Source organism: Pleurodeles waltl, chromosome 4_2 (genome assembly GCF_031143425.1).
Source record: "Pleurodeles waltl isolate 20211129_DDA chromosome 4_2, aPleWal1.hap1.20221129, whole genome shotgun sequence".
Lineage (NCBI taxonomy): Eukaryota > Metazoa > Chordata > Amphibia > Caudata > Salamandridae > Pleurodeles > Pleurodeles waltl.
Genome location: NC_090443.1, coordinates 414,080,728 through 414,093,173, shown reverse-complemented (window position 1 = coordinate 414,093,173; position 12,446 = coordinate 414,080,728). Strand labels below are relative to the sequence as shown.

Genomic DNA, 12,446 nt, shown 5'->3' with positions numbered 1-12,446 from the left:
TATCTTTAAGACCACTGATAGAGTTAACGCAACCCTCTGGTATCGTTCTGCACCTCAGCTTGAACAAAGAAATAATATCCAGCCTCTCCGCTCTTTTGATTGCACCCAACTGCTTAGACTCCAGGATACCAAACTGTTATTTTATCTCTTCGCACTGTTAGTTACATATGTGTTTCATGAGTCCTTAGATTCGTACCTTTAAATAGCTTAGTTTACTTTCTATCTGGATAGCAAACATGCTTGTTCGCATTGTCAAAAAAATACCAGTCTGTCTGTAGAAGGTGTTATTAGGTACTTTGGCATGGCCTTTCATGAAGGACTGCTTACAGTTGCAACAGGCTTCACGTCTGAGGTGTGCTTCTGGCTCTCGTAGATCTGTAGAAGATACAAAGTAAACTCGCCATACATCATTCAAAGCCCTACATGTAACACCATAGTAGGGCCGGAGACGGTGGGTGCGGTCGTGACTTCAGGTGTCAGGTTTTAGTGGTTCCAGAGGCTTCAGGGTCCCTTCTTTGGAGGTTGTTGGAGAACAGGTCCATCGTTCACAGGAGGTCTTGAGTCTTTATTGAAGGCAGGCAGTCCTTCTGCATTCACAGCTGCAGGATGAGTCAACTTTGGTGCAGATTTTGACGAGGAATGCAGACAGGCCGGCATAGTTGATACCAGGTCAGCTGCTTCTTTTCTCCTCTTCTGCTGTCACAGCTCTTCGGTATCCTTGGTCTTCTTAGGTAGTCAGGATCTGCTTCTCCCTGGTGCCAGGGGCTTCCCTAAATACTGAATGTAGGGGCCTTAGGGATGTGAGGGTAGTAGCCAATGGGCTATTGACCCTTGGGGTCACTACGCCCCCTATGTGACCACTTCCTGTGGGAAGTGGGCAGAACCCTGTTGCAGAATTCTCAAGTATGCCGTCACCAAGATGGCTACTTCTGAAAAGTTGTGTACACCTCGCATTAGCCCACTTTAGGGGTGGTACTATCCTAGGGGTGGCACGCCTACCTGGCTAGCTAACTTTCCCGCCTGTCCAGGTGCCAAATGGGCTCTGGATAGGGAGGTTGGTTTCCTCTCCTGTAAGGGGAGCCAGATCCGCATTTCAGAGGAGGCAGCCCTTTGAGGCTTTCCGCCTTAGGAATGCTAATCAGCAGGTCATCCTGTGGGAAGGAGTGTTATACCCTGTTCCCGGGCAGACCGTTGTTCTGAGCCTCCTGAGTGCAGAAGGCTCTCACCCTAGGGGTCCAAAACAGTGTTTCACGTGGCAGACTGGCAAAAACTGGTCAGCAAGAACACCAGAGCTGGTGGGGTTTCAGGGGGCACCTCTATGGTGACCTCTGGGTCCATGTATTGGTAAATTCAACACTGGCATCGGTGTGGGTTCACCAATATGAGATATCTGATACCAAACATCCCTGTCTTTACTGTAGCCATCATGTAGCTGGGGAACTCAAATTAACCAGTGTCCAGCACATGCATTTAAAATGGCTTTCCTGGTCGCTTACTATGTCTCAAAATCGACAAAGGCATAGTATGTCCTCACATGTAATATTATGCACCCTGTCTTAGGGCTGTAAGGCCTGCTATAAGGATGACTTACTTATATTGCTTCAAGTGTTTGGCGACATGGCACACAGGATATGTACCATTTTGTGTTTTCACCTTTGTCTGCACAGAGACACGCAGCCTGTCATGTGCTTGGCGAGGAGACCCTCTGGATGGCACAATTCGAGCTGCAGCCCTTCGGGACCCTCTTTAGTACCCCAGGCTCTAGGTACCAGGGGTACAATTTACTTGGGACTTACAGAGGGATCTAAAGGTTTTGCGAACTGGGGAAACAACTGTGCAGTTTTGAGAAAAAGATCTAGCACTGTGGACCTGGTTATCAGGAACCCAGTGCACTTTCAGTCGAAATTACATCAGATACCAGATAAAAAGTGAGAGGTAACCATGTAAAAAAGAGGCACTTTCCTACACATTGGTCTTCCTAGAATAACTTTTTATCCCATTTTGCTCAGAGATGGCCGCAAGGGACTAAACATGCGACTCTGCTCCTTTTATCCCCTCAAGCCTAGCCCTAATTCTCTTGCGTTTTATTTTTTGCTCACTCTCCTATGCTGACTCACCTCTTTTCGTTTAAATGACGACTGGCTCAAGCATTGCTGTTATTGATGGGATGCTGCATTTAGGGTTAAATTTTTTTTTCTGCACTTCAGATTGTCACGTAACATATATACTTCTATATGTGATCATCTTTTCCTGCTCCATTATTCTTGTGCATTGGTTTGTCGCGTCAGTGCTACCATACCCATCAGGCGAGAAAGCTGGACATTATACATTTTCTCCCAATGTACTTTATGAAACATTGTGTTGATCTCTTGTTTGGTGCAGCAATGGACTGTTCATTTTCATTACACAAGTTTCCAGTGGCACTTCCTGTACAGCTTTTTGACACCCTTGAGATATGATCCTCGCTCTAGAAATATCATGCACATAAATAAGGCAGTGAAACCTTCTTGATTGTTGAATGTGCTTATTCTTCATTTCATCCGGTTGACAAGTCGATTAGTCGAGGGAAGAATACCTGACAATGGGGGTGTTTGACATACTTGTGGGCGTAGAAGGCTAACAAAATGGATTTGGAGAAGCCAGTGGCAACAGACTAATTGTTGAAACTGTTCCAGTGTCCTTGGCAGGTGATTTTATTGAAGGTCTGGTCGGAGTTCCACTATGTAGAACTTCACAAAGTGACCAAAAAAACTGTGCTGTGATTTACAGAGTTTTGCGAGCGGCGGAGTGCGATAGGTCACGCCCTTTGTGTTGATTGTGAGCTCTGGGTGTATGTCCAGCGCTGAAAAAACAGCACAAATGGCACCGGTGCAGCACAAGAGGGCACTGCTTCTTTTATGCCACTGTGGTAGATTTTCTAGTCGAGCAGCACCTTCCTCAATGAAAACAGAAGGTTTCTCAACTTGAGCAGTAGCGAACATTTGTGACCTCCTGCGTTGAAAAATCTTGCTGGGAGGAGGTCTGAGTAAGATTTTCCTTTCTTGCGCTCGCCAACCTAACAATGGCGAGCGCAAATAAGAGAAAAAAACTCAGCTATGTGAAGATTTTCAGAACTCGGAAAAACTTTGCGAGTGGAGTTCAACTCCCACCTCTATTTTATAGTCACTAAACCTTTTTTGATGCTTCTGTGAATATGGGTGGGTTATCAGCAACTTTACCAATGGACACTTAGATGCACATCTGTGTTTCATTCACATTTTATTTTATTAATATTCCCCATGATAATTTAGTTTAATTTTCAGTTTCTGCCTGACAAAACTGTTAAGTATAAAATTTCACTAATTACTTTAAGTTTTCATGTTTTTCTTTGATATAGTAATTTCAACAATGGTGAAGAATGTGGGAAAATTTAGTGTTGAGTCCTAGTAGGTGAGCAGATCAGGTGTCAGAATACATACAGGTGAATGGAATCCTTTACGGTAGAAGAGGCTTTACCCAATGCTGCAAACAGGGCTCGGCTAACACCTCTGTGTCTCATATAGTCACTAGCTGGCTTGATCCTTACGTTTCCTTTACCATATTTACAAAACGTTTTACCTGAAGGTTAGCAGAGCACTTTGCATACAGGGGTGTGGAATTCCTGTAGCTCCACACCCAGACCATGTTATTTGGGGTCAAGAACAAGTTTTCATATTTATTTTGTCCTTGAGACAAGTAGGCCCAACCCCCTGCAGCACAGACCCTTTGGCTGCCAGTTTACCACATTATGGATAAGGGAAGAGCATTGCCTACAGTAGAGGTAACATTTGTGTCCATGTGTGAATGCTGTTCGACCTCGTATTTATGGTTCATTAATGCAAAGCATTTATTGTTAGGGTGAGCGTGCACTAAAGAAATGTTGTAAGCTTGGACAGCACTACTGATTAGTAATTCCAGTGTAAAAAAATGTGTACACATGTTTGCAAGGTTGAACAATATGAGGCTACGTATAATGCTACCCGAATGCTGTCTGATTAGATGCAAATATTTGCAGAAACTTGAAAGCAGTATTGAGGATTCTTTAATTTCAAAATCAAAACGTTCAATTAAAAATAAATGCATTGAGGATTGTATTTTTCTTTTCTTTTTTTTCTTTTTAAAGTTTTGCATGTACGGATTTAACTGCTTCTTTTTTCATTTCAGGCTGTTCTGGAGCACAGGTTGAAGAAATATGGAGTTTGGAGCCGGAAAACTTTGAAAAACTGAAGTATGTTTACTGTTCATTATGCTGCCCAGAATTTAAATGGGTGAAAATGAATAATGTGGTTATTTGTAGCCTGACTGAGACTTTTCTTGTGTTTTTGAAATATTGACCCTTTAATATCCACTTCATGTGTGGTCATGCATGTTTTTTCAAAGCAAAAGTTTGTACATTTTTAAAAATATCAGTGAATTGTATTTTATCACTATTGTGACCTTTTATGCACTTTTTAGAATTTTTTAGCTAGTTTTTCCCATCCTTCTGTCAGATGCCTTTACTTTTCACTAAATAAAAATGCCCATTTCTTTTATGACAAACTCGTATCTACTTCTTTACATAAGCGTTTTGGGCCAGATGTATCAAGCAGTTTTGCCCATTCTGTGTCTATGGGAAAATGTGTTCGTACATATGGCCCTTTATTACTAGCCGGTGTTTGATTCCTTTCTCTGCACTCATGACAAACTATTTCGGATTATCAGTTAAATTTGAAGATTTTTTTTTTTTGACACTTCACCCAAACTAAAAGAAAGCTACATCATGCCAAGTATGGCATAATCACTCATGTCGCATTTGTGAGCATGAAACTTTACATGCTTTCCTTCCCACATGAGGAGTAAAATAAGGGTGACTGTTGTTTACAGACTTTCATTGCTGTAAATGAGGGGGGAGGAACAATGTTAGTAATAAAAGAAGCGTCTCACTGAAATGACTAAGCTGTACGAGGAGCTTTCTTTGGGTCAACAAGAAGTGAGCATTGACCAAAAGATTTATTGACCACTGTTAAAGAAACATGTAGTTGAGGTAAAAAAAAAAGGGGGGGGGGAGGGAAACGTGTTGAAAAGAGCATTGGAAAAATCTTGCTTTAGAGAAACTTGTCTGCTAGTGATATTTTTCATTTGAAGTAAAAATAAAAAACATGAACAAAACTGTTAGAAAATTTTGATTTATTTAATTTTGAAGTAGTGATTGCAGTTTCTGATATCGCTGTGACCACTAGTGCTTGCTTAGTTTTAAAAAAAATCTATATATATTTGTATTTTTTATAAAAAGGAAGAGGCTGAAGAGAACCTGCAACTGGTGCTGTCAAATGTCTGGGCTGCCGAATACCAAGGCTGCCTAGTTTTGTTTCCACCTCATGCATTTTTTTTCTTCCACCATCCAACACATCCTGCCTCTGTTTCACTATTTATTGCAGGCTTTTTTAATGATTCCTGCTTTCTCTGTCTGTTTACCTTTTCGTTTCTCTGGATCAACGTCTGATGATTAAAATAAGGTCCTGAGCCCCAGAATGATTATGGGTGCCCACTACATGTTACAAGAATTGGCAAAGCCAATAGGTTTTGCCTCTACAAAATATATTTGGTTTTGTCAATGGTTTTTAGAAACGTCACACAGCAGCACTGGCTGCTGCACAGTAAACTTACATGTGGCCAATGCTGGCCATGTTATAGTGCTTTAACAAAACAAAAAAAAACACTTTGACATGCTGCACACAGATTTAGCAGAGTACTTGTTGCGCAATGTAAATTGGCGCAAAGTAGAGTATGGGTGTGAAGTGGGGCAAATAGATGTGCAGAGAATGATGTGGGGGCTGAAGTGGGGCACAGAGACGCAGTGCTTGTGTTCATTGAAGCACAGCGGTGCATGGAGAGGAAACTGGTACATGGCGGCGCAGGGAAATGATTGGTACATAGAGGTGCAGAGGTCTTCATTGTTCACAGGTGGGGCTGTATGACCAGACCACGGCAGTACAATGGGACTAAACAATGCGGGGACTTTAAATAGCTGGCTTAGAAGTGTGAGAAGTCGTACACAAAGAATACAATGCAACACAGAGGAATTGGCAAGTGTGCCCGGGGTCCGGGATAGTTAACTGTTGTACAGCGATGTGATCTGGGGCGGGGGTAGTGTTGCTGGTGCCGGGGAGCAGGGCGTGACTTATAGGTACACCAAGGTGCAGGTGAGTAAGAACACTTCTACACAGACTCACCAATGCACTAAGTCAGCACAGACAGACTCTGTCCCATTATAACCTCCTCAAGAAAGTCTGATTTGCTATATACCTATGAGGGGAGGGTCCTGGTATATGCACACTTCAGAGCACTGCTTTTAACTTCCAACCCACAACGGGTTCCTAAGAAACTCAATTGTGAAACCGAAATGGCCTGTAATGTGCTTCAGAGCCCCGTGAAGAAGCCCTGTAAAAAGTTGAAACTGACAGGTTAAATACCAAGCCCACATAGGTCAGCTGTTTGAATTAAACAGTATACTAATTACATTTTATTACTCAACGTTACTGCAAGCATTTCAAAGACTCAGGGTTTCAGTTGCGTTTCATCAAAAGGTTATTCAACTGAAATTCAGTAAAATATCACGTTTTCAGGCCATGTAAAATCATAAAAATGTTACTGGATCTGCAGGCCGAATAACCTACTCGACCTAACTGTAATGTACTTGACCCCTGGTATCAAATTGTGTGATCCTTGGCAAATAGTTTACAGAGTCGCCTTTTTTTTCATTCTCACATATGATTGCACCTTCAAATATGTGAGCTCAGCGTTTCTGCAGTACAAAAAAGTCTCTTTTGTTTGATTAGGTAGACTAAAGTTTGCTGCATGTATCACAAGAATCTAGGCCACATATAGGGGACACGTGATCCATGAATTACTTTTAGTTTACTAATATCATTGGCATCAGGTCAGGAGTGTTTCTCAATTTGTTTAAGCACTCACTTTTAATACATATATTATTTAACTATGAAGTGGTAGCATGCTGTCATCTACACACAGTAAATTTCCAAGAAATGTCCAAAAACCTTTCCACTAACTTGCAGCTTTACTGACAGAACTATATAGTGTATTAACACGCTGTGAAAATTGGGTTTCAGAAAACATATCTTTTGCATATCAATACGTAAAGTATTCGGATTTCTTTTCATCCTATTAATATTTTTTTCATCACACAAATACCAAAAAATGGGCTTTCACAACTATTGAAATATATTTTGAAATGTTTGTACAGCTGAGTTAGTCATTTTAATTGTTGTGTTTTAGGAAAAACCTGACACCCTATAGCCTTTCCTTTCACACTCTAAACAGCAGGTCTAACAGTTCACCTTACAAAATTCTGAAACTCTGCAGTCAGAAAGAAAATTAGTTGTAAGACAAACTGCTTTTTGACCTCTGTCTGTGAACACAGAGCAAATGTGACATACAAGAACAAGATTTAAAGGCATCTTTTATTGCTCCTTCACTTTCTGACTGAACAGAACACCTTTTATTTGTCAACTCGCCAGAAGGGGCAAGTAAGTCCTAAGAATAGCCCAACCCTACAAAATATGATTTGCCATAGCGAGAGGTCGAGTAGATGTTTCGAGACCTGACTTTGTATGTCTGCTACCGTTCTGAAGTCTGCTAGGCTATGGGCCTTCAAAAGGGTGAGCATTTTAAACATTACTTTCGTCTGGAGCTACCATCTGCTACTTGCCAGCAGTAGGGTATTGTGCGCGCCATCAAAAACATCGTACCGTATGCTGCTAACGCAGCCACAATGTGAACAAACTGGGAATAAGCAACAGCTGCTATGTCAAGTTATGAAGTTGTTAGCTGTGCTGCAGACAGGCATTTGTCATCAACATTGCTCTTGTTCCTAGATTACTCTAATGCAACCTGGCAACTTTGTCACCTTTTTTTGTAGTTCCAAAAATGTTTGCCTCCCTAAACGACAATATGTGATAACTGAATAATGAAGCTATCTTTAAGCGGGAGCCATACATTCCAGAGCAGTCAACACTGCACAGTTGCTTGCCTGTGGACTGTAATTAAGCACACATCCATCTTTTTTATGGAGCGCAGAAGAGTAATCTATCACAGATCTCACTGGTGTGCCTGTATGGAGTCATTAACAGTTAACAATTAAACAGACAAATCAATGCAAGTCTCGACGTCGGCTCAACATCCTGTGATTTTGGGCAAATAACTTGATCTGCCCATGCCTATCAAAAAATGAATGTGGCCTTGTATAAGGTAAATGGTGCTCATGTAAAGTGCTCCACTACCTTTGGGTAGAGTTCGCGCCATATAAAACTGCCACACAAAAAGATGCTCAGTGTCTCTAGTTTACAGCTGTGTGAGGAAACATATGTGCAATACGCACCCTCCTTCCCTGCAAGTAAAAAAAGAAGCAAACAATGGGAAAAACATGGTTGGGGGAGGATGAGGATCTGGGGACAGTAATGGGAGGTCAGAGGGGCAAGCACCGATGGGTGGGAGGTGCAGGGGAGGACTTGGGCAATGAACAGCAGGAAGACGGAACACATGCAGTTAGATGGAGTGCAGGACTTTAAAAAAAATAAATACCTCAGAAGCACACTGACAGTGAAAGGGCACTCGCCGCCAGCCACTGATCGACAACTGGAAAAATGTCTTGGTCCAGGATCACATCATGAACAGTAAAACCTGCATTTATCGTTTTTATTTTTTATTTTTATTTTAGGAATTTTTGTGTGAGATTTCTCAGAGTGATATGGGATGCTGCTTCTATTTATAGATGTGTTTCTTGTGCATTTGGATTACACTTGTGCCTGCTTAAGGGAATATTGGGCACTCCTGCAGCACCAAAGGGTCCTGTTTAGGACGGATGACGGGGATTAGTTGACTTAACATTTCAGCAACTGGCAACACATGGAACCAGCTAGAATGGGCACATAAAAGCTCATGTGTCTTCAGGTGGGGTGTTGCTCATTGCCTGTTTTATGACAATATATGGTATGGTCTTTATTAGGTAGATACTTTTGAGGTTATTCTGTGCTTGATTGGTTGAAGTGTGCATGCGTGTCAGAGAGAATTTTAACCTAAAAAGCATCTGTGACGAACACCTCTGTTTTGGGAAGGGGGGGGAGAGAATTCATTGTTTCAAGAGGTCAATTTAACAGTTGTATTTCAAGATTCCGTAGCCCTTCAGTTGCTGAATGTTTTGAGGGTCTACTGTGTAATACTTGGTAAATATCTTGCTTGCCTGTCCCGAGCTGAAGAACTGGAGATTTGATGTCCCAGCTCTCATTTTTAGCTTTTGCCTGCATGCACGAGCTTGCAAAATCTTTTGTGGGTAAAAAAAAATCTTAAACGGGGCTTAGAACCCACCCCTTACTTAATTGAACTTACCATTGGTTGATTCTAACGGAGGCTCTAATCTACGTGCTTCTGATTGGCCGGCATGTTGTCTGCTTTCACTTTTGGCTGTACCTTGCCGTCCATGCCATTGTGTAGAGCCTGGACTAAGTACAACTTCCGGCCACTGGCTACTCACTCTGCAAGTACTTTTTTCATTTATGACCAGCATTTCATACTTGTCGCGTGCATTTGCAGGCTGACTCTCTCCTTACAGCTTGTCTCCGCCAAGATATATTTTTTAATTTACGCAGCATCTTTGAGAATACATCCAAATAATTAATCACCGAGCCTCCCCACCTTTTGTTGTTGGGTGCCCGTCACCCTCACCACCACCTCCCACTCGTTGTTGCTTAACCCGCTGTACACAGATTCTCTCCAACCCTGCTTTTCACATTTTTTGTTGTTGTTTCCTTTTTATCCATCATATAGCGCAAACAATACCCAAAGGTATTGGAGCACTTTAAAGGGCACTAGTTACTTTACACGCTGATTCATTCAGTTGCCTTATGACCACTGGTCAAAGGTTATTACATGGCAAGGAGGGAAGGAAGCCCTGAGGAACATGGAGCAAGCACAGTCTGCTCCCAAAGAGCAGAGAACTCAGCGGCCAGCTTGTTGGAAACATGTATGCCGATAAAACATAAAAGAAGTCGGTCAAAAGCATGCTATTTTTATTCATTAAAGGCAACCCCTTGCCACGGAGAAACATTGCCATTACATTGTTACATTGATTTCCTTGTGACCTCATAGCACTTACATCACTTTTCTCCACTGCACCAACCAAGATTTAATTCTATGAATGATAGCCAGTAGATTTCGCAGAGGTGAAACCTATTGCCAGTGCTTTTATTTTTATTTTAAATAATACTAAAGCAGAGAAATGTCAAGGCCTTTTGAAGGTCATCTTTAAGGTAGGAACTAGATTTCATCCTTTGAAACCAATGCAGAATGTCAGTTGTCATGCTGTAGGACCCTCACAACAGTAGTTGTAAAATGATCAGTTCTTGTTTATATGGGAACACTAGGATGAATGAGGGCTAGTGTTGACTGGGAGGAGCATAATTTAAAGATACTCTTGGGGCATGTTCAAAGGTTCCCCTGTGATATTTAAATTTAACAAGGTGTTCTTATATGTTGTCTTTTGATATCGCCCACCATATGTCCTTTACTGGGGTTAGAAGGCCTAGCTGGCCTGAAAGAGTGATGTTGATAAGTGGAGCGATGTCTGAGATTAATATTCATTAGTTACGGGCTGGGGAGGAGTTGTAGCCTAGCAGTTAGAACTGCCATCTTTAAAACTAGCATACTAGGTTCAGTGCCTGGCCCTAGCTCAACATCCTGCAATTCTGGGCAGATCTCCTAATCTTCCAGTGTAATTCGGCTGCACCTAGAAACTATACAAGTAGGAGTGGGAAGAGTCACACCTGTATAAAATTCAGGATTATAAAGCCAGTCATTAGTGTGATTAAGCCAGACAGCAAATGAGGGAGAGATAACAAAAAAATCAGTTGTACCAAGTTATTCTTTCTGGATATTCTAGCTTTGTACTGCTAGAGCTGATGGACGCTGTAAGAACTGGCGTCAGGTATGGGCCATTGAAGTGTTAAAAAAAAAAGGGGGGGGGGATGATAATGTTGGCTTTCTCTTTGTCTGACTACCTAAGGAAACTATCCATATGTGTGTAATCAAAACTCAATCCTGATCTGTGTCTCGGGGTGAATATTTGATTTGTTTCACGTTCTGTCCATCACCTGTTCTTTATGCATTTGTTGCCCTAAGTGGGAAGGGTATTCCCAGACTTGGGTCCTGTGCTTGCTATGCCACTAGAGTCAAGGTAGCCTGGCTGATGAAGAGTGATACTCTGAAACCAGTCCCAGGATGCTTATTTTTGGTTCAGGGAAGGCCTGGCCTGGCAGTGCGGGCTGGACTGTTCCTTGGGGAGCAGGGTCAAGACTGATTTGCGTGTGGCTGGATCCAAATTGGAATGGCATTGTGAGGAAAAAAACGGATGGATTAAACCTAGGTTGGGGGGGGGGGGGGGGGGGGATATTGAATTTGTTCCACATTCTGCCCATCATCTGTTCTTTTTGCATTTGGAGCCACACAAGCCAGGCGGTATTTCAGAAGAATGCCTTCATTCCAGATAACTTGTTTCGACCAACACTGTATTGATCACGTGACCCAGGCGGCCATTATAAGCAATTTATACTGCTGTGATAACATGCATGAAGATACAGTGAAAACATACTACTACGAGCAAAATTCAAATTGTTGCAAATGCAAAATAAAATTAATTTAAATTGTTGCAGATTACATTCAGTTTTTTCTGCAATAGTTGGGTTCAGCTTTTACACGCACAAAACCATAGGAATTCAGCAGTTCTAGTTATACTAATCTCAAGAAACTATAATTCGCGCCCCTGTCATGCAGTTTTCTCATCAAGAATTTTACTGCAAATGTTGCAGTGATATTATGAATGATGTCATAGAAGATGTCATGACTGATGTAATATATAGGGTAATTGACAGTGCATGGCAACAGCATGAGTTATAGTTTCTTGAGATAACTCTAACTATGATTGAATGTCTATGGTTATGTGTGTGTGTAAAATGTGAATCTAACTCCAACGCCCCTGTAACCATTGTTTTTTCAGTAAATTTCTATTGTTTAAAAAAAAAAAAAATTAATTACCATATGTTAATCCAACCGCTGCTGTGCACAGCCTGCGATAGTGCACGGCGGGGGGGTTGGCGGCAGGGCTGCAGCCCAACTGCCCCTCCTCCGCATGCAGCCAGCTCCACGCTTTGGGAGTGTAAGAGGGTGTGTGAGTGGGTGCGTTGGTCTGTGAGAAGTTCTGTGGGTGTGTGCGTGGCTGTATTTTTATTAATCTATATATATTTTTTTTAATTGGGGTCTGGATCCATGGATCTGTTGCAGATTTACCCGGGGGTCATGCTGAACGCTGTGGACCCCTCCAGCAGATCTCTGCGGTCAGGATACCTGTATCCTGACCCCTTGTATCCTATTTTACTTTT

The 12,446-nt window shown here is 42.0% G+C and overlaps 1 protein-coding gene across 2 annotated transcripts in view; it reads left to right on the top strand.

The window, feature by feature from the left end:
- UCHL5 (ubiquitin C-terminal hydrolase L5) overlaps window positions 1–12,446 on the top strand; it is a 140,103-nt gene that overhangs the window by 3,188 nt on the left and 124,469 nt on the right. For both annotated transcript variants that reach the window (XM_069231621.1, XM_069231622.1), the window contains exon 2: window positions 4,183–4,246. In XM_069231621.1, the coding sequence (XP_069087722.1) occupies window positions 4,183–4,246 (64 nt within the window). The remainder of the gene's footprint in view (window positions 1–4,182; window positions 4,247–12,446) is intronic.